The sequence below is a fragment of the Ixodes scapularis genome, unplaced genomic scaffold (genome assembly GCF_016920785.2).
Source record: "Ixodes scapularis isolate PalLabHiFi unplaced genomic scaffold, ASM1692078v2 ptg002564l_1__unscaffolded, whole genome shotgun sequence".
Lineage (NCBI taxonomy): Eukaryota > Metazoa > Arthropoda > Arachnida > Ixodida > Ixodidae > Ixodes > Ixodes scapularis.
In genome coordinates, this window is record NW_024610254.1 from 252,300 (window position 1) to 272,946 (window position 20,647).

Below are 20,647 nucleotides of genomic sequence, written 5' to 3' on the forward strand. Positions count from 1 at the left end.
CATTTCCGTGTCCCATTCTGACTGCCAGTTTTTGTGAATTGCTCCTTTTAAGACCGTGTTTTTAGTCAGTGTATGAAATGTACTTGATATCCACTTGCCACTCAACGCACGTACTGGCAGCTCTATCAGCATTTTCCCCTGAAAACCGACATGACTAGGCACCCAACAGTAATTGATGTGTAGGTCTGATTTTGCTGCAGTGTGCATAGTGCTCTGGAGCATACTAAGGAAGGCATTCTTCGATATTTCCAAACAAAGAAAGCGCCTTTAATGCGATGAGAGAGTCAAATTAGATGACACTGTACTGTATAGAGTTTTCTATGATGAATTCAACAGATAAATTAAAGCATATATTTCTGCAGTAACGATTGAGGCTTGGCATCAAGCCTCCCAACAACCTTCCGTGTCTCGCTTATAACAGCAGAACCAACAACAAAATCCCTCTTGGTACCATCTGTGAAGAAGCTCCTACAGTCGCTGTACGTACAAGCAACCTGGGAAAACTCCTGCTGCAAGACAGCAACAGGATTTTGTCGGTTATTATGTTTATACAGAGTAAACTTCATTATGGGTGCTATGCCTCCCAAGGAGCTACCGCCGGTTGGAGTTGAGTAACTAGGCTGAAACTCCAGGTTGTAAGCCTGAGAGTAGGCTTTAATTCTCTGCGCAAAATAGGGGTATGACAGATGGCTTGCTCTGGAATGTAGTTTCATAGCGAGAATCCTGAATTGCTTCCTGGATTGGACGAGAAGGAATAGAGCGAATTCTTAATACATACTGGAATCCTAAATAAAATCTCTTTTCGAGTGAATATTCATTACTCTCGGCATATAGGCTGGGAATAGGGGACGTTCGAAAAGCACCAGTAGAAAGCCTAAGGCCTTGGGGGTGGATCGGGTCCAACAACTGAGTGGTATATTGTCGTGCAGATCCATACACTACCGCATCCATAATCTAATTTCTAACGAACCAAGCAGCAATAGAGAAGAATGAGACACTCCCAATCGCTACCATGAGACTTGTGTGAAAGCGCCTTTAGGAAATTCGATGACCTTGAGCACTTCTTTTACAGGTAAAGTACATGGCTACTGAAATTCAACTTTTAATCAAATATCACTCCTAGGAACTTGTGTTCATTACAAACAGGAATTGCCTCACCCCTTAAAGGGGCACTCAAGTGGTTTTTCAGTTCGTGTTTTTATGATGACAACTGTATCTAGACGCCATAAGTATCCCTAAAAACCAAAAAAATATAGTCATACGGTGATTATTTCTTTAATAAAAATGTAATTGAAGGCCGCCAAACCTCGGATCCATCCGAAAACGAAACCACTCACATTGGTCACCGCTCGCATATCAAAATGATCTCGGGCCAATGGCGTCGAGATAGCCGCACCGGCCAAACTTTTTTCTCATTCAAGCTTCGATCACGGCGGAGTTCTCTACACTCGAGGACCTGACGCCGTTAGAGGCTGAATTCTTCGGCGGACAGCCGACCTGGGGATGATTTCCCATGACGCCACTCCGACGTGCGATGTGGACGATAGCAGCGCTTCGGAGTCGTGTTCGGGTTCCGAGGGCGAGCAGGCGGTGTCCTCCGCGCAGAAGAACTCACTTTGGTCGAAGTGGTCGTGACAAAAACGGGGCGTCATGGGCAAGCTTTGTGCGTCGTCCTGGTGGCCGGCGCGACTAATAGCATCCTCGATCATCCGCACCGGTGCGCACCGGGGCACTGAGGTGCGCCCCTTCATCTTCGATCAAGTGCACCGGTGCGCACCGTACGTCCTCGATCATCGAAGCGCACCCTCCCGGTGCGGCTTTTCGTTGCCCCAACGCGCACCAAGAAAATCGGCGGTGCGCCGGGGGGCAGTCCCATCAGGCATTGCGGCCAGGAGCGGGAATCGAGAAGATGGCGGGAGTAGCAGACGCGCAGACTATCGAGATGGCGATCTTGCAATAACGAACGCGCCTCGCAGCTGCACTAGATGATTTCCTCGGGTCTTCTGACGGCGAGACGACGAGCTTCTCACCATCGCCGCGATTAGTGGCGATTGCTGCGGTGGCAAGGAGCGCCCGAAAAGCACGAACTTCGTGGAAAGCGGCGCGAAGCGTTTCGATGACAGCGAGGTACGGCTATTATCTGGTGTTTCGTTTTCTTGAACTAATAATGATGGCCAACATATACATGTGGAATTGTCACCCCCTTCGTGACCCCATCGACAATCACGTCCACGATGTTTATTTCTGTGGGACCGTCAAATCCGCGAGTAAAAAAAATAGAAGAAATTGACAGCAGACGCGCACCGTGCGCTGACCTACGCAAAATAAACGAACAAAACGCGAAGTGACGCAAGGTGGAGCTCGCCGCGGTGCACCGGCGCGGCGCAGTTTGTCCTCGATGTTGCACCGACATCGCGCTGCACGACCGAGGAGCGCTGTGCACTGTGCTGGTTTCAGGGCGATTCCGGTGCGAGTTGATCGAAGATGCTATTAACCACGTGCTTCTCCGAGGTTCATCTTTCGGCAGGGCGACGAAACGCAGACCTCTTCGGCGTTCTTCGATTTGCGGTTGGGGCAAGTCGTAACCAAACAAACGTTTGGCATCGCAGCGTAATTTCTAGTACGTGATGTCAAAAGATGTCACCACGTTGACTTTCGCCTCGGGAGGACGGGGAGACACGAACGCACTTCCCGAAAACACGGAGGGAAATAGTTTATGATACGTGCGCTTCCGCGCATCTTGAAGGAACGGGAAATTCACCCTCTGCGGAGGAAAGCAGGGAGAAAACGTAGTCCTATGTTTGTGAAACGATAATTGCAGTATCGCGTGTTCCAATATAGAACTATTTTACGTCTTATGAAATTATCATGCGCAGCATATCTAAGTGAACTGAAAATTGTTTTTTTTACCGAGACTTTACAAAGGCCGCCAAAATTCTCAAACATACAATAATTTCACTGATCGGCGCAGGAACAGAAAAGAGTCCGCACTATTTTATTCCTCCGGGATCAATAGGCGGTTCTGCCTTCTAAGACTGAAGATACTCATTCACTAACACTTCCTTAACGCCATCGCACCAAAAAGTAGCTTCCCCCAAAACCACTTGAGTGCTCCTTTAAACGCCGACGACCAGACTCGACATTCTGCAAGGCAGAAGATACTCCTCATCATAGGGGAGGCGGAAACAAGCAACGGTGGACAGGGTAGAAGCGGGGAGAGGAGGAAGCAGGGAAATATGGAAAGCGCAAACTGGTCGTCGGTCTTTAAGGTCAAACTAGACTCTAGTAGCATGCCCTTACGTAATGAAAAGTAAACACATACTGACTTCTCTGTTGAAACACTAAACCCATTGGCATCAGCCCACCTCATCAGACTAATAATTCCCAGCTGAAGCTGCCTCTCGCAGACTGAAATGTTACACAACCAGCAAGAGATCTGCAAGACATCCTCGTAAAGAGACTAGCAAAGTGATTGTGGGATAGGCTTTGCAATGGAGTTCATATCTATTAAAAACAGTTTTACGCTAAAAACACCACATTGTAGAGCTTTATTACCTTGGACAAAACTGCGAGAGAAGGTTGTACCATGCTTGACATGAAAGTATCTGTCATCCAATAAGTTTTTGATGAGTGAGAGCATTTGGCCACAAATTCCATACGAGACAAGATCGTTCAAGATTCCATTACTCCACGTTGTGTCGTAAGCCTTCTCTTAATAAAAAAAAGACGGAAACACAATGCTGTCTATAAACAAAAGCCTCACGAATAGTGTTCTCAAGACGGACTAGGTGGTCCACCGTAGATCTGTGGGCACGGAAACCGCACTGAAACTTGTCGAGGAGGTTATTTTCCTCTAGAAAATGGACCAATCCTGAGTTTACCATCCGTTCAAAGGTTTTCCCCAAGAAACTGGTGAGGGCTATGGGCCGGTAACTTGAGGGTAATGATGAATCTTTTACTTGCTTGAGGAGTGGGATAACCTCAGCTCCTTTCGAAGAATCTGGGAAGACACGTTCTCTTCAGATCTGGTTAAAAAAGTTTAAAATCGCTTGCAGGGTATTGGAAAGCAAATGCATGAGCATACAGTGGTGAATTCAATCTGGTCCCGGGGACGTATTTTTTTTTATTTAAAGATTTAAAGCTGCCTGTAGCTCTCGAAAAGTAAATGGTCTATTACAGGGTTTTCGTAGCCCTCCAGAGCAATTTATTTTGTTCTTCTTTATAACATTTTTATGCTTTGAAAATACAGCCAAGTAATGCCATAAACCTGATACAGATGCAAAGTGCTCCCCTAGAATATGACCAACTGAAGAATGCTCTGAAGCCGCCATCACAGGCAGACACGTCGTTCGCTTGTCTCGTTCTATGTCCTCACTTTAAATAACGTGGCAGGGCCTCGCGGCCCCCCCACATATTTGGTGACCCGGTCGCGGACGATCGGCGTCGACGGGCGCAGCTACAACTGTTTTGTTCCTCAGAGCTTGCGTTTGGCTCGCCGATAACGATCTTGGATGTTTCAAAACATTTTATTTGTCTCCACGTTTTGAAACCAAAACGACAACACCCACCGCGAGCACATTTCACATCAATCACTCCTTGCGACGCATTTCGTCCTCGATGATCGACGACCGTATTTTGTTTCTTCAGCTGTTCTTCCTTAAAATCACATTTACGTCTATTGCAAAGGAATCGATGTGGTCTCACCCAGTGGCGTACCAACTTGTTTTTGAGTGGGGGGGCAAACCAGACCCTCTCTCCCCCCCCCCCCCCCCAATCGAAAATTCGGCGCAACTTTTGTCGAACTTCTCTAAAGATTTGGCAATGATTCGGCAAAATTACAACGTTACCAGACTTAACATTGATATTTCGTTTTTTCTCACAAAAAAAATTTTGCTTCTTCTTAAAATAAATACAACTTGTAGTGCCTATTGAAACAGTTATGACTAAATAAGGTGATATTCTAGAAGATAATCGTATCGATGTCGCTTTTGTGTGTTTACTGGCAATTTTAGTGTTTGCTTGCAGAAAGTGGCGTGACAACGAGGTTGGGTAGTAGCCGGCACAGTCACGAATCACTCTACGAGAGCTTTGATTTTGAGGCTTCATCAGCGCACGCCTGCAAGTGTGTTTACATTGTTAAAATAAAGGCAATCACTGGCGTTCTTACTTTCTCTGGGAGTCACCGTTTCGTGCGCGAAAACGGATGCAACGGTTGCTGAGCCTTCACCAGAAAAGATAACAATATTGTAAATATGCATGTTTTTTTATTTGAGTCACTTGACGTCAGCTTTGCATGAAAGTGCGCGTTCCATATTCGCAACGTGCCGTTTTTAACCTTTAAAATTCCGGTTTCTGGTGTTCGGACACACACGGACGTTTAGGAAGATGGGGAGAGTTAGGAATGGTCGGATGTGCAACGTCGACCATGATAGTTCTGTGTTTAACGAATACTTTTCATCAGTGTTTACTAACGAGTGCTTGGACTTCGTCCCCACTCTCCCTGAAGAGCTTTACGAGCGCATGCATCTTATTAACGTTAACTCCGCTGGTATTAAAACATTGATTGATAAACTAAAACTTACTTCGTCCGCTGGAACCGATAACATCAGCCCTAAAATTTAAAAGAAACACCCGTGTTATTTCTAGTGAGTATTTGAAACTCATCTTCATTCAGTCCTCATCTCAAAGCTGCCTTCCATCTGACCAAAAGGTGGGAAGGGTAATTCCCAGTCTTTAAACAGGGCAGCCGCTCTTCCGCATCTAATTATCGCCCTAATTCATTGACTTAAATTTCTTGCAAACTACTTGAGCATATCCTCTACTCCAATATCATGAGGCACCTATCATCCCATTACTTTTCTTTAAACAGCAGCACGGTTTTTAAAAGGTACTTTCCTGCGAAACGCAACTCTGCGACTTCATCCATGACTTGCACACTAACCTTGAATGTCACGTCCAAACTGACGCAGTTTTTTTTTTTTTCCAAAGCGTTCGGCCGTGTCCTCCATCAACGCCTTCTTTCTAAGCTATCATCTTTTTGCCTCGACCAATAACCGTTTGCATGGATTCGTGACTTTCTTTTTTCCCGTGTACAGGTCACGTCCATGATGATCATGAATCTTCCTTAATAAATGAATCTCCTGGTGTTCCCCTGGGGTTCGTACTTGGGCCCTGACTCTTTTTAATATTTATTAATGACATTCCCATTGGGATTTCTTCAAAAGAACGCTTTTTCGCCGACGACTGCGTCATCCATAACAAAGTAACTTGTGTGCAAAATAATAACCAGCTTCAGGAAGATCTAGATAAAATTAACAATTGGTGCAAAGAGTGGATTATGTCACCAAACAAGTATAAACGCAAACTAATCCACTTCACCAAGAAAAAAACCACTCTGTCATTTAATTACTTCTTGGACTCCGATCTGATTGAGACCGCTACTGTGTATAAATACCTTGGTGTAAGACTAACATCAGACCTGCCCTGGAATAACCACATTGAAGTCATTACCGCCAATTCATCTGGAACTCTTGGACTAAGCAGACGTAACTTAAAAAATCGCTCCACCCTTTGTCCCTAAGCTAACCTTTAACACGTACGTCAGACCAAAAATAGAATATGCTTCAACCATCTGGAATACTTATCGACTGTACCTCATCAATACGCTGTAGAGGCAGTTCAGAACAGAGCTGCTCGCTTCATTTCATCCACTTATGACTTTTCTTTCAGTGTCTCGGCGCTAAAAACTGAACTAACCATGTCTTCTTTGCAGCTTCGCAGGAAAGTCTCTCAGCTGTGCCTTATTCACAAAATCTACTACCACATTCCCGACCTCAAAACCACTTTGTTATTACCCCTCGACCGAACATCTTCTCGCCTCAACAACGTCTGCACCATCAAACACACTTCTGGCTCTACGAACGCTTTCAATTGGTCATTCCTTTCTCAAGCCATCAGCCACTGGAACAGTCCCCCATCCTCCATTGTCACCATCTTGGACCCTGCTGATTTCTCCTCTGCAGTAAAACTACACCTTTCTTGGCCCATGTGATGGTGTGCGGGGCTAGGCAGATCAGTGAAAACACTTACGCAGAGCGCTTGCCAGGCCAGACTTGTACGTAGTTCAACTACTTTACTCAAGTTACTGTAGTTTAACTACTTTTCTGGGTAGTTTAGTAACTTTTAATTACATTTCTATTCTAGTAATCAGTAGTTTACTTTAACTACTTTTCCGAGTGACTTCCACTCAAATTACAAATTACTTTCTAATTTTAGTGGTTGTTTTGCCTATCAACAGAGAACAGAGGTCGGAAGGTCAGCTGATATTTGCAGAGGGGGAAGCATGCGGAGTAGAAAAGGGGGGGATGGGAAGGAAGAAAGTGATTTAGATAGTCAAAAAAAACCCAAAATTTTAACGAGCCCCCCCACTGCAACAACACTGCTACGAGGCGCGGGGAGCGAACAGACACGACGCAAGAGAGGTCGAGTAACTGTGGGATTAGCTCCGAATAGTGGCGTTTCTTTGTATTCCGAAGCTCAAGGAGACTTGACGCATTTGAAGAAATGCTTGTCCCCGCTTCTCTCCAATGTAGGAATTCTTGCCCACTACAGGAGGTGCACACACTGCTCCTTTTACGGTGCAGGCGATAGAACCCCTAACAACGACGCTCACACCGGATGGGCTGCTCGTGTATCACTCGAAGCGCGTTAACCCACCCCCGCGCCTGCGTTCACGCCGCTTCGCGGTGACGGTGTGCGGCTGCTAATTACAAATCTATTAACCCACCTAGCCCCCCCACCCCCCGTACACGCCGCTTTGCGGCGTCCGGTCGGCACGATGTTTCGTCAACAACATTCGTTTTTTTAGTGTTAATGGTAAAAAAGAAATGTAAATATCGCCAAATGCCTCGACAAAACAAAATGTTCGAGAAAAAAAATAAAAAGAAGTAAGCCGGCCCACACCATAAATAGAACCCGGGTCTGACACGTATGAGGCAGACATCTCACCACTAAGTTACGCTACCTCTTCGGAAACTCGCATTGCATCCGCTGCCTATGTTGACGGCGGCAGCGCCTATCTCCAAGCAAGCAAGCAAAACTTTATTTTGTGTAAGGGCCTACGTCCTGGTCTGGACGGCCCGTCCGGCCCATGTCTCGCGGATGGATTCCGTAAGGTTACCGTGTAGCCTTGTTCGTGGAGCAAGGCTTTACGAACCAGCCAATCCGGCGTGCGTGAGCACCGTTGCTAGGGTTTGTATCGCCTGCGCGTTAAAAATATGCCCGCGCGGGTCGGGGGGCAGTGCCCTTGGTATTCCTTGGGCGCCGCCGGCCTGTGTCTGCTCTGCCCAGTGGCGGCCGTTTCAGGGGGGGGCAAAACGCATGCCTTGCCCCCCCACTCTGAGAACTGGGGGGGCAAGTGCCCCCCTTGCCCCCCCGGTTGGTACGCCCATGGTCTCACCATTTCGAGCAGCAGCTGAGCGGTAAATCTAAATCTCTGTATGCACGTTGTTTAAGAGCCGTAAACATCACACAATGCGCCCGTCGTCTCGCTGGCCTCCATCCTTCCCGAAAAGAGCTTTGTTGGCTTCGTCGTTAGGGCAGTTAGGGCGTTAGGGCACAATACGGTCAACTCTCCCTCCCGCGGCCGTGCCCATGATCACCCATCTTTTGCGAATCTGCCAAATTTAGCGAAAGTTTCCTATTTTGTGATTGGCCGTCCCTCGATGGGGCGGGGCACCGGCGTTCCCGGTCTCTCGCCGGTGCCGAGGATGTTGAACATCCTCGTAGAACCCTTTTCGGGTCTGGCGCCCCGATTTCGGCCGGAAACCGTTCCCAACACCCTCTCCCCCGGCGCAAAAGACTGCCGGCGTTTTCGCCGGGCCGCGAGAAAAAACGGCTGTGTGAATGAGGCTTCAGGCTGCCGAATGCCAGAAGGGCATGGTTTCAGCTCTGTTTTGAAATCGCTCTTATGGCCCTCTGGCACGTTGAGTTGAAACATAATTGTTATCTTTATTGGTCTGAAGGCCAAATGAATGCAATTTGTGTTTCTGATCAAATACAGAACTGCTCTACCTCCCCTTTAATACACTAATCTCATTGGTCAGTTTTGCCACACCATCGCTGCCATGATCCACAAAAACACTGCTGTGGGCCTGCGCAAGCAGAGCTTGGAACGGTATGTGCAGTCTCGTACACTGCCGTCTGGCCCCTGTGGACTACATTTATGGTGCTGCCAAGCATGCACAGAACAGCTGGTGAGATCGGTCTATTGGTTGTTTGCTGTATCTGCTTCCGATGCTCCATTTGTGTGACCATTCTTTAATTACATGGTAGTAGGTTATTAAATCTCGGAACACAGGTGTGCATATTCTATCTCGTCTCACAACTCCTATTGTTGCTTACTTTAGATGCTGCAAGCAGTCCCAGAACGGACGACGACCCTGAACGTGACATCGCTGAACCACCTCCAACACAGGAGCATGAGGCACTAGGTACAGTATGCTCAACTGTTAAATATAATGTGCGAGCAGCGGCTGGAGAGACTGCATGCATCATCTGCCAGCACAACCTGGCCACTCAAGCCGCTGTTTTTTTTTTGTTACACTCCCACTTTTAATCTGATGACTGATACATTGTAAAGCACTAACAGAAATACATCTTCATGCTTGTGTGCTTTTTTTGATGCTGATATTAGGTTTGTGCTTATCAGAGAAGCTCCACAATCATTGGCATAAGGCAGCCCACATGGGAAATGCGTTGGACCATCTAGGTACACGTCATACGTCGTTAATAAGGCACTACTCCTAAGAGCAATACAATAAACTTCTGATTCGTTAACCCTGTCAGTGATTTTAGAACAAACACGAAAAGTCATAATCAAATTTGAAATGGAACAGCGACTACAAACTAAAATTAGGTCGAGAAAGACGGGGGGGGGGGGGGGGGGGGGGGTCATGGTGATAACTATTGGGGAGTGGGGAAGAACCGCTTTATCCTCTGCAGCATCGCTTTTAATGCAGAGGGCAAGTGTGGCTGCTTCTTGCGCAGGGGGTAGCGGTGACATCAGAACGCTGAGCCCCGATTGGCTGATTGCGACCCCCTATCTGAGCGTCGTCTGCATCTGTCTTACCTTTCCTGCGACTTTCGGAAGTACAGGTCTTTACGAGCGAGCTCAACTTCGTCTTTCAGAGAGGGCAGAAAAAAATAACTCAAGTGGTACGTTGTTTTTGTCTAACAACTAGCAGACGTGCACCAAGGAGAGAAGTCAAAGGACTCCCTGACGAGGTGTCCCGAGGCGCTGAGGTTTGTTTGCTAAGTACCGAGATTGAGGGTGGTTAGTGTCCGCAAGTTCCCTCCCAAATACTTTTTCCCTTCTTTTGTGTGCGGCGAGACTCCTCACTCTTTGACAGGGTTGGCATGGTTGGCGCAGTTAACGTCATCTGCTTTACGTCTGCTAGTTAAAGCGATGGCTGCTTTACCTTTCCTGCGTCTGTCGGAGATTCACCGCTGTGTGGAGTCTCGCCGCACACGAAAGGCGGGAAAAAGTATTTGGAAGAGAACTTGCGCACACTAGACACCCTCACTCTTGGTTCTTAATAAACAAACCTCGGCGCCTCGGGACGCCTCGTCGCCAGTGAGTCCTTCAACTTCTCTCCTTCATGCGTGTTTGCTAGTTGCTAGACAAAAACAATGTACCGCTTGAGTTATTTCGTCTGCCCTCCCTGAAAGGCGAAGTCGAGCTCGCTCGTAAAGACCTGCACTTCCGAAAGTCACAGGAAAGGTAAGACAGATGCAGACGACGTTGCAAAGGAGCAGACGACGTTGCAAAGGAGCAGACTATGCTCAGATAAAGGGTCGCTATCAGCCAATCAGGGCTCGGCGTTCTGACATCACCGCTACCCCCTGCGCAAGAAGCAGACGAACTTGCCCTCCATAGAGTAGACGGCTCCAATATCAGTTTCGACCACCGCTCCCACATTATGTTTGCAATAAAACGCTAAAAGTAGGCCAGTGGTTTTCATTGCACCGTCGGCACTATGATGAAGCTTGGGATGTGCCTACTGCCGAGTGAGGGCCTAACACATCAGTGTAGGATATTGACCGAAATGACAAATAATGAAGGGGATAATAACTGGAGAAACGAAACGTGTTATGGAGTGAACTTTTGCCCAAAACAAAATAGAAGGTTAGCGTCGCAGGCATCAATGTCAGTGAAACAGCAGGAACGAGCGCTGCGGCGAGACTACTCCGGCTCGCCACGCAGAGCCCCTTATGTACACGCAGGGGCTTCTGGAATAATTGCCGCAGAAGGTTCGTCGCATAGAACGTTCGAACCTCCGATAAGCGACAGGGTTCTCGAATTCGCCAGAACGCGTCATTTACAGAAACAACAAGAAGGTGCATCCGCAGCCAGGCATCAAACCTCGGCCCTCCAGCGTGGGAGCCAAGCACGATAACCACTCGGCCACGGACGCGCTGCGTACTTGGCCAGCTGCGCTCGTGGCAATATGTTAGGCCCCAGCCTGGCGGGTGCCAAGCTTTGGCGTAGAGACAGCAGTGCACTGAAAACCCATCGGTCTATTGTTCATGTTTGACTGCGTACAGACTGTACATGACGTTGTCGCTCCGCCCTTACAGGCACGTGGATTGTCATTATCACAGCCGGCTTCGCTTGCTCAAGCGAAGCCGGCTGCGATATTGACGATCCGCATGCTTGGAAGTGTGGAGCATCGACGTTACCGGCGCTCTTCCCCGCTTAGTTTCGGTTTCATGCTGTATGCTACGAATTTTGTAATCAGAATTTATTCCTGTATTATTCTTGTCTGTCCTTTCTTACATACTTATTGTTCTCACAATCTCAGGCTCGGACGGGCTCATCGCCGAGAATTCAACTCAAACGGACGTGGTGGTGGCAGTCCCTTGTTTCATCTGCTGTAAGTCAGTGGGACACGGTTTAAAATCTGTCCCAATTCTAGAGTGGCACTAATATTTGTACGAAATGTGGCCTGCTTTTCAGCTTCCAAGTTTGAAGCCCTGCAGAAGGAGGTACATCGCCTTCAAGACAAAGAGGCGAAACTTTTGGCTGACAACCAAACTCTACGTGAAGGTCTGCAAGACAGACGAGTAACATCATTTTCTGCCGAGCAGCTCACTGAATTATCAGTGCAGTTCTATACCAGCTTGCCGAGCATGGTTATGTTTTCGCTGATCGTCCAGTTGGTGCGAGAAGGCACGAAGTACCTGCCAAGGGCCGTCTCCCTTGGGGATGCTGTCTTCATGGTGCTGGCTAAGCTGCGCCTCGCTCTGCTGAATCGCGATCTTGCTTTCCGGTTCAATGTGTCGGAGGGGACAGTTGCAAACATTATGGTGAAGTTCATTCCTCTACTTGCCGAGACTTTTTCTAAATTTATCATTTGGCCTACACAACCAGACATTGCACGGAGAATGCCCACCCTTGTGCGTCGCTACTATCCACGGTGTCGTGTGATCGTAGACTGCTCAGAATGCCGCATTCAGCGGCCACTAGCCTTCACTGCCCGTTCGCAAACATATTCGCGCTACAAGTCGTGCAACACTATAAAGTTTCTTGTGGGTGTGACACCGTGCGGTGCAGTAAGCTTCATCTCAAAGGCATGGGGAGGAAGAGTGTCGGACAAGCGGCTTACACAGAGAAGTGGGCTGCTGGACAAGCTCGAGAATGGGGACACTGTTCTCGCTGACCGGGGGTTCCTTATTCGCGAGGACATTGGCAGGGTCGGAGCTAGGCTGGTTGTGCCAGCGTACACAAAGGGCAAAAAACAGCTCCCTGCAGAGGAAGTGGAGACAGCGCGGAAGATGTCAAAGATAAGGGTTCATGTAGAGCGTGCCATTGGTCGCATCAAGGTTTTTAGAATTCTTCAGGACAGGCTGCCCATACATGCGCCATGCCACAAACATTTTACTCATATGCTCTGGCATCACAAACCTGAAACCAAAATTGATGTAGGGCTTTTCGTGAGGCAGGTACTGTGCACTAATTAAAAAAACTCCTGAAAAGAAAAAAAAAATTTTGTTTTGAACAGTCTGGTTGCGACACTCATGTAAAAAAAATCAATTTTATGTGAAACTTTTTTTTTTAAGATCAATACTGGCGGCAAGAGATTTATTTGAAATTCTGTGCGAAGACGACGTCGCGTGTCATTCCGGAATGACCATCTCGGTCGCGAAGGTGAAGCCGATCCACCACTCCTTCCTGTACCCAAAATGCCGAGGGAAAACAAGTGGAAAGGAGGCGACTGTCAACTAAATCGCATCTCGCGGCATCAATATTGCTCTAAAAATTTTTTCTTTCACATAGAATTAGTTTTTTGACATGCGTGTCCCAACCATGTTGTTAAAAAGAAAAAAAAACTATTTTTCTTTTAGGGGCCCTTTAAGGCAGGGAAACCTGCCTAACCTGTGTGCATTTCTTTTTCAAAGGAACTACCTGGAAAGCTCATTGGCCAAAGACATTTATTTTTTTCCTCAGACTTTTTCGAAGCCAGCTGCCACCAAGGGACCTGCATCTTTTAGTGATGGCTGTCACACCGAGCTTTCCAAAGCATTCTTTTTGTCAGCATTGTCCGTTGTTGTCTTTAGATGAAATGCATTGTAAATACTTCTGTCCCCAACAATTACATGAACAGGGTATCTTTGTTAAATGAATATTTATCTACAACTCTTTCATTACCTTCTACTCCTTTGTTCCTCCACCGTCAATATTGAATTCATATTTTGTTAAAAAAAATAGACTAGGCTGTGTGGATGCTTAGACAGCGTCAAGTTAGGCAGCTATCAAAATGTGGGCACTTGGTTTTCTTTTGTAGATGCATAGTTAGGCCAATGTCCAGTACAACTACTAAGCCATGGTCTTTAAGGGGTACTTCAACGAAATTCTAAATATACCCGTCGTGTTCAGAAATAGGCTGAATATGATCCACAATATCTGTAAATGACAATCGCACGTTTGTAGTTTGAACTTGATGGCTGTATTTTTCGTTATAAATGGTCCACTCTGGCAAGCGCCCGGAGAGCAGCCAGCAGAAAGCACGTACGTCACATCCGGCGCAATCGTTAAGTAGTTTTCTTGCGATGAGCAAAGCTGCAGTGAGGCCGACGTGGTCAGAATGCCCTAGCCGTTCTAGCCACCAAAGCGGTTGAAGCACACCAGCAATCGGCCCACCGCGACTAACCACGCAGCTGCTTTTGTGTGAATTTTGAGTGACGGGTTAATCTTCTAGAGGTTCCTAGATGGGCCTTACAAACGAGGCTTTAGCAACATCAACCAGGTGCTCTTTGCTAATCGTTTAATCAGTTTGAAAATTCTTTTTTGTGTCTTCTTTTACAAGATATTGGTGTGTCCGATGCGATACTGCTCCTTTGAACACGTATAAACCAAAAAAAAAAAAAAGCTTGAGGTACACCTAAGCATTTCTTACGAGTTGTGAATGCGAAAGCATGCAAGCCGCTTGTCCGCTCCCTTTGTCGTCTGCTCGATGCATGGTTTCAAAGCTGATGACGTCAGCTCGCTCCATGAGACAGATAATGCTTGCGCGTTAATAAGTGCCGATATTTCATTGTAGTGTTCCTTTAAAGTGCACCGTGCAAGCAGTGATTACACGAACACATGCTGGCACAATGTTCGTCGAGATCGGTGGGCACTGAACCAGTCCAATATTTTGCTTCACAAGTTAGATTGCATTTGAAAATCTAGATAATTCTTAAAAACAATTTTTCTCTCCTCCCCCCCCCCCCTTCCTGACATATTGAACCGAAAAGCAAATTGTGATCTACATAACGAGGTGCAGTACCATTATATTCTCCAAACTGATAGCCAAGGTGCCCCTCCATCTTAAGATTGTGGTGATAAGGCTGTGCAAAAGCTTAGACATGTTAAACTCTGCCAAAACAGAGCCTAAGTGGGGGAAATGCTTCTTTTGACAGCAGAGACAATCAAGGAAGCTCTAGATGTTGGAGAATCTCTAGGAACAGTGTTGTAGAAATACCAGGCTGCACATCCTTTCACCTAGTGAGTTGCACATGCATGACTGCCATTTCAGTTTATTTTGACTACTTTCTGTATTTGCTATGGAAATATACTTAAAAATCTTTTTCTGCCTGTTTAGAAATGACATCCTTTTGTGTACTCTCCGACGTCCCTAATTATTTTTTGTCTTTTTCACCTAAATGGGGATACATTTTTTTTGTCATATCGTAGGAAGCTAAAGATCATAATAAAGTTTGTTTCTCTTTTCGTCGGAGCCCGTCTCATTACTAGACCACCGATTTATTGTAACCATTGTGGCTGAAATTTAAAATGCCACCAAGGCAACACTGCTTGAAAATTTTCAGTGCTGTCTTGAGTCATGGTCTATGCTAGTCACTATCATGGACACCGGGTAGGCACCTTAAATATGCATACCATTAATTACATGCACAGCAAATAGACAGCTTGAAGATGGTACACAGTATTGGATATGTTAGCAGGATTCAAAGAAAGATAAGGAAATAGCAATCGATGGTGAAACTTATGCACAGGAACCAGGACAATCGACAAAACCTAAAGGGATGATGGACCGGAATTCGCCAAGCAAGGCAGCGAAAGCATCAGACGGGACGCTACAAACCCCCAAGACATTACCCATACGGCAATAACTTGGACGGATGGCCACATTTTTTAACAAAAATGGTAGAATAGAGCAAGGCGCGTGCTGTCTCGTATCTTTTACGAGAGTTGGAGAAAATGTGACGTTGCGAGTTGCTACACCGCACCCTTTCTTTTCAAAAATGGCTGTCCATTCGAGATATTGCTTCGAGTGGTGCTTAGGGGTTTGTAACATACTATTCGACGCTTTTGCTGCCTGGTTTTGTGAATACAAATTATGGTTCATTAACCCTTAACAAAGGTGATGACAGTGGCAAAGCAAAGACTATTTTCGCTAGGCCCCGGTACTACACTGTCATCTACCCTCTGAACCGTTCTTCCATTTTTATTGGTGGGCACCACAAACTCACAGTAGCTCTGGTACGACATGGTCAGCCCAGAATGCTCGTGCTTTCTCCAGTACAGGAGCAAAGAAGCATCCGTCAACAGGCGCAACCGTTAAAACCCAATCGTTTGGCGTCCATACAAGGAAGTGCGCCACTTCCTTTCGGCAGACGTGAAGTTGTGTCTGCACCTGTGTATAATGTTTGTGTGACTCCTTTAGTTGCAAGTCATCTCTAAAGCACTCGTGCTGTGTGGCACTGGACGTCTTATGCCGCAATGACCATGGGCACTTGACCTCCAGTGTGCCCACACCGTGACAGCTGCAGGTCCAGATCCCATCTGGAGAGGCCCCAAGGAAGTTATCCTGAACACATCCAGTAAAAAGAAAAAAAGAAGGGTGATAATAACAGCATGCCCAGACATTTTTTTACATATGAAGCATGAGATAAGTTCTCTATGCGAGCTTTAAAGGGATGGTGAACCGAAATTTGGATTTCGAGAAAACAATGCAAGGGATGTAGGCGGGACACTACAATCCCTACAACAATACTCGTAAGGCGATATCTCAAATGGACAACCGTATTTTTGGAAAAAGAGGTCGAGATTGAATCAGGCCGACGAGGCGCGTGACGTCAAGATACCTTGTTTCCTCCTCCCTTTGCTTCGCTCCAGCAAGGCGGCGAGGCGGAGAAGACGCGAGGCCGTTCCCTGTCCTTCTCGGAGAAACATGACGTCAACATTCCTGGCAAATGCGCCTCCTTTGAGGGATACGGTCATCCGTTCGAGATATCGCTGTATGAGTGATGTTTGGTGTTTGTAGCATCCCGTTGCACGCTTTTGCCGCGTGTTTTGGGGAAGCCAGATTTCGGTTCAGCATCCCTTTAATGCATGATTCAGCGATATCTGCACCTCCACTGAAGAGCGACGTATGTAGTGGGTTGAAATTGCAATAAAGCATTAGGTGCTTCTTACTCTTATTAGCAGTATATTATGTACAATAACTGACTTGATAATAAAATGGATAGTTATGGTAATGCACTTTTCTGGGGATATGGAAGAGTGTAGTTTCGAAAACTGTTGTTTGCTTTGTATGTTACCGTGTTTAAAATAAGTGCTAGGAAGCAGAAACTGCAGCCACAGGAACCCAAGGTGTGGAGTGCAGAAATAGCCATGTTGACAATGGCAAGTCACGCTAAGGCACAGGCTGCTTAAGGCACTAAAAGTGAGTTTACAATCGTTCCCGGCGCATAGATCCTCCAGAATGCAAGACATGCGAATTGTTGCATTATACCAGGTCGGTCAAGTAAACCACCAACACCATAGGACTTGTTGCAGCAGTGTTACAGTTGTTGCCATTGCAATATAAATCAAAAGATTTGCGTCAAAAATATCTGCTTTTGCATATTCAAAATTGCGATAAATGTTGTAGGTACAACCTTGACATTGACCACAAATCCAACGTCGCAGAGCCGAAAGTCGTTGTGCTTTGTGCACATGTACTCCTGGTATGCTTTCTTCGCCACTGGCTCTTTCTCGATCCCCCAGCGGGTGGCCTCAGTGTCGACGGGAGGGCTCCTCTGCAAAATCAGGTCCAGGGTGGCCTTCGGCGACGTACTATCCCTCATCGTCTGCACCTGTTGAAAGAAAAAGAAGACTGCATACTAAAACCTCCCTGCAAGAGGCGAGAAAATGTCAACAATTCACATACCTTGTTCAGTACCGAGGCAGTTATTCTTCCATACCGAACTTGCCGCCAGAATATGGTTACTGCCTGGCGTCGCGTGCTCTTCTCGATCCGCTCGATTTCGTTGATGGGCACAAACATGTCGAATGGCAGTGAAGCTCTCGTTGCCCCCGTCCGTCTCACTTTCCTTCAGAAAATTGATTTAGAAACATTACAAAAAGAACTGGAAAATGGGTGTGTCCCTCATATATGAATATGTGGAACGTCAACTTCTGCCCCTGATGGGTAATGTCTTTCACAATGAGGCAACAAGCACTGCCACAGTCAAATTTTGTTGGATAACTCTCGCACTTATGAAGTATCGTTGATTGTTATGTAAATGTTGAAGCTAGCACAAGAGAAAGCACACTTGCCGAAGACGCGACTGCTCGGCCCAATAGGATACAGATGTCAAAAAAACCCAAGTGTGTTATAAATTGTAAAATTGCTCATCATAGTCCATGTTGTCTTATGCCTCAGGAAACATAGCTATTGTAAGCTAGTTCTGTTGATGAGATATTTAATAACGGGAACAAGCATTTAACTTGCCTTAAGAATGTGTAAGACTGCTCGTCTTCAGATGCCGAATCTGTGTCCTCGTCGTTCATCTTAGGTATAGACCTGAGGACGACCGCTTTTGGGTTCAGTCTCAGGATCTCCTGGAAGAGAGCCCTGTCGTCGGGGTTGTAGTCATGGGTTACATGGTTGGGCTCATCAGGAAGACGCCTGCTTGGCATCCCGGGCTTACTTAAGTCCAGCTTGTGCACGGGGACCATGTCTTCCTGCAGTGGAGACAGTCACATTTGCACCGCACTTGCTTTAAAAAGCCCCACAAGTGAAAAAGAGGTTTGGTCTGACAAAACAGTGCTGAGATTCCAAAGTAATTTCTTGCATCTGGCTGCCTCTGAATTTCTAGTGCAGTCACAAACATTTTTTTTTTCAGATAGAGCAGTACAACCCCTGAGCAGTGTTGTACATGCTCCAGAAAAAAAAGGAATGAAAGTTTGTACCTTCTAATTTTTGGAACGTGTTCCCGTTACAAGTTTCTTATGTGAAAAAGGAGCTCGCTCCCGTTACAGTTAAAAAAATGAAACGCATCATTAAATATACGTTACATTTGTATTTTGCTGATTACCATATTGAGTTAGATCAAGTAAATTTTTTTTAATCTATCCCATCAAATGGCAAAATACGAATTTGAATGCAGTGAAAGAAGGGCACCAGGAGAAGACACGCGAAAGCAGGGTTTCATTTGCTGATTTATTCAACATTAAAAATCTCGGCTTTTTACCATCTTTTGTGGTGGTCGATCAGACGAGCCAAATGTACTGTTACCCCAGATTGCACGAGCGTATTACAACAATGTCCCACATTTCAATCTCACAAAGTCCCTTGTTCGAATTTAACAGTTGCTTCTTGATGTTGGTGTCCACAAGACAAGCAAGTGAAGAAGAGGGTAGGGCTTTTGAAGGTCAGTCTTGAAAACTACAAGGTTTCTTCGTGAAATTTGGATTCGTTGTTCAGTTTCAAGGTTTGGAACAAGGAGAGAAGAAATGAAGTTGTTTTTTTTTTGTATCATTTAAGTGACCAATACTTGGGTTACAAGAGTGGGTTCGATGTCAGGTAACCTGTTCTTTTGTTGTAACTGTAGGTCTGTGGAAGTTCAGTAATGGCTGTAGTCGGCCTTAGAGTTCTGGGTGTATGAGGATTCGTGTTTGCAAACGAAGTAGCTAAGTTTGAAACGTCCCTCTTTCTGGGTCTTCTCCTTCGACGACAAATTTTGCTTTATGAACCGCAATCTCGGGCACTGAAAAAATAAGCAATGTCCACTAGCTCTCCTGCACCCGACCGTTATTAAGCGAGGACTCCGAAAAATAAACGTTGAGATAAGCAACCAAAACTTTTAACGAGATCCTGCTCTTCAAAAAGGTATTGTTTTTATATTTTTAGAATTTCCCTCTTAGAAATAAAATACAAATTAGCCCACTGGACGACGAAAAAAAAATGCCGTTCTTTTTTTATTTTAGTAAAAAGGTAACGACTTCCCGTTCCGCCGAAGAAAATGAAACGGCAACGTTCCTTCGTTCCTCCTAAAAGGAACGCGTTCCAGGAACGCCGTTGCATACAACACTGCCCCTGAGTAGAGCTCTGAATAGGCATACTTTATGCTTGGATATCCACTCATGATTAAGAATTTAATTGAAAGAACAAAGGATGTGGCTGTGCGAGACTAAATATGCAGGTATCCGACCACTATCCACGAAATGTGTCGATACGGGTCAGGTGCACATACGGCGTACTGCTAGTGCATACTGACTGTGATCTCCTAAGCTTGCACATTAGAGGGGGGATGTTTGTTGTCATGACAGCCAACCGATAATAGCGTACTAATAAAAAAAATGTGTTGATTCAATTATTTTGACGGGACTATGCAAATCATAGTACATTTCAGCACCCTGCACATGGCAAGAAAAGAAGAAAAAAAAGAATGAAAATCATTCCCACGAGTTGTGAAAATATTGTATGATAGTAGTTAGATGTCAAATATATCGGGGATAAAGCATACTTTCTTTGTCGCACTCCTGGTCCATGCACAAGGTTGGGAGGTGCATGATGAGGCCTCTTGACACAATCTTGAACTGTACTCAATACCAAACAAGACCGCTGCAATGTGGCTGCACACCTCACCCAGACTGGAAGGAAAAAAATATTGTTTATTCATATCTATTGCTTGGGGTCAATGCTGTTACAGATGAGGTTAAGGAGGGACTTACCCAGCTTTACATGTGCAATGGCCAGAATGTACCCGTCCTGAGGAGTTGTCGAGGCACACCCAAGCATCATGAGGCGGGCCAGTTGCCCTCTGTGACGGTCTCACATTTGCTCGAATGAAGCATGTGTCGTGTCCGTCAGGCTGC

At 46.0% G+C, this 20,647-nt stretch overlaps 1 protein-coding gene across 1 annotated transcript; it reads right to left on the minus strand.

The window, feature by feature from the left end:
* Window positions 1-17,373: 17,373 nt before the first annotated feature.
* On the minus strand, window positions 17,374-20,345 carry LOC120849208. The gene is made up of 4 exons (XM_040221389.1): window positions 20,296-20,345; window positions 18,279-18,511; window positions 17,715-17,877; window positions 17,374-17,640 (listed from the first exon to the last, which is right to left on the minus strand). The coding sequence occupies exons 2-4, from the start codon at window positions 18,503-18,505 to the stop codon at window positions 17,374-17,376; spliced, it is 657 nt and encodes a 218-aa protein (XP_040077323.1). The 5' UTR covers window positions 18,506-18,511; window positions 20,296-20,345.
* Between the last annotated feature and the right edge of the window lie 302 nt (window positions 20,346-20,647).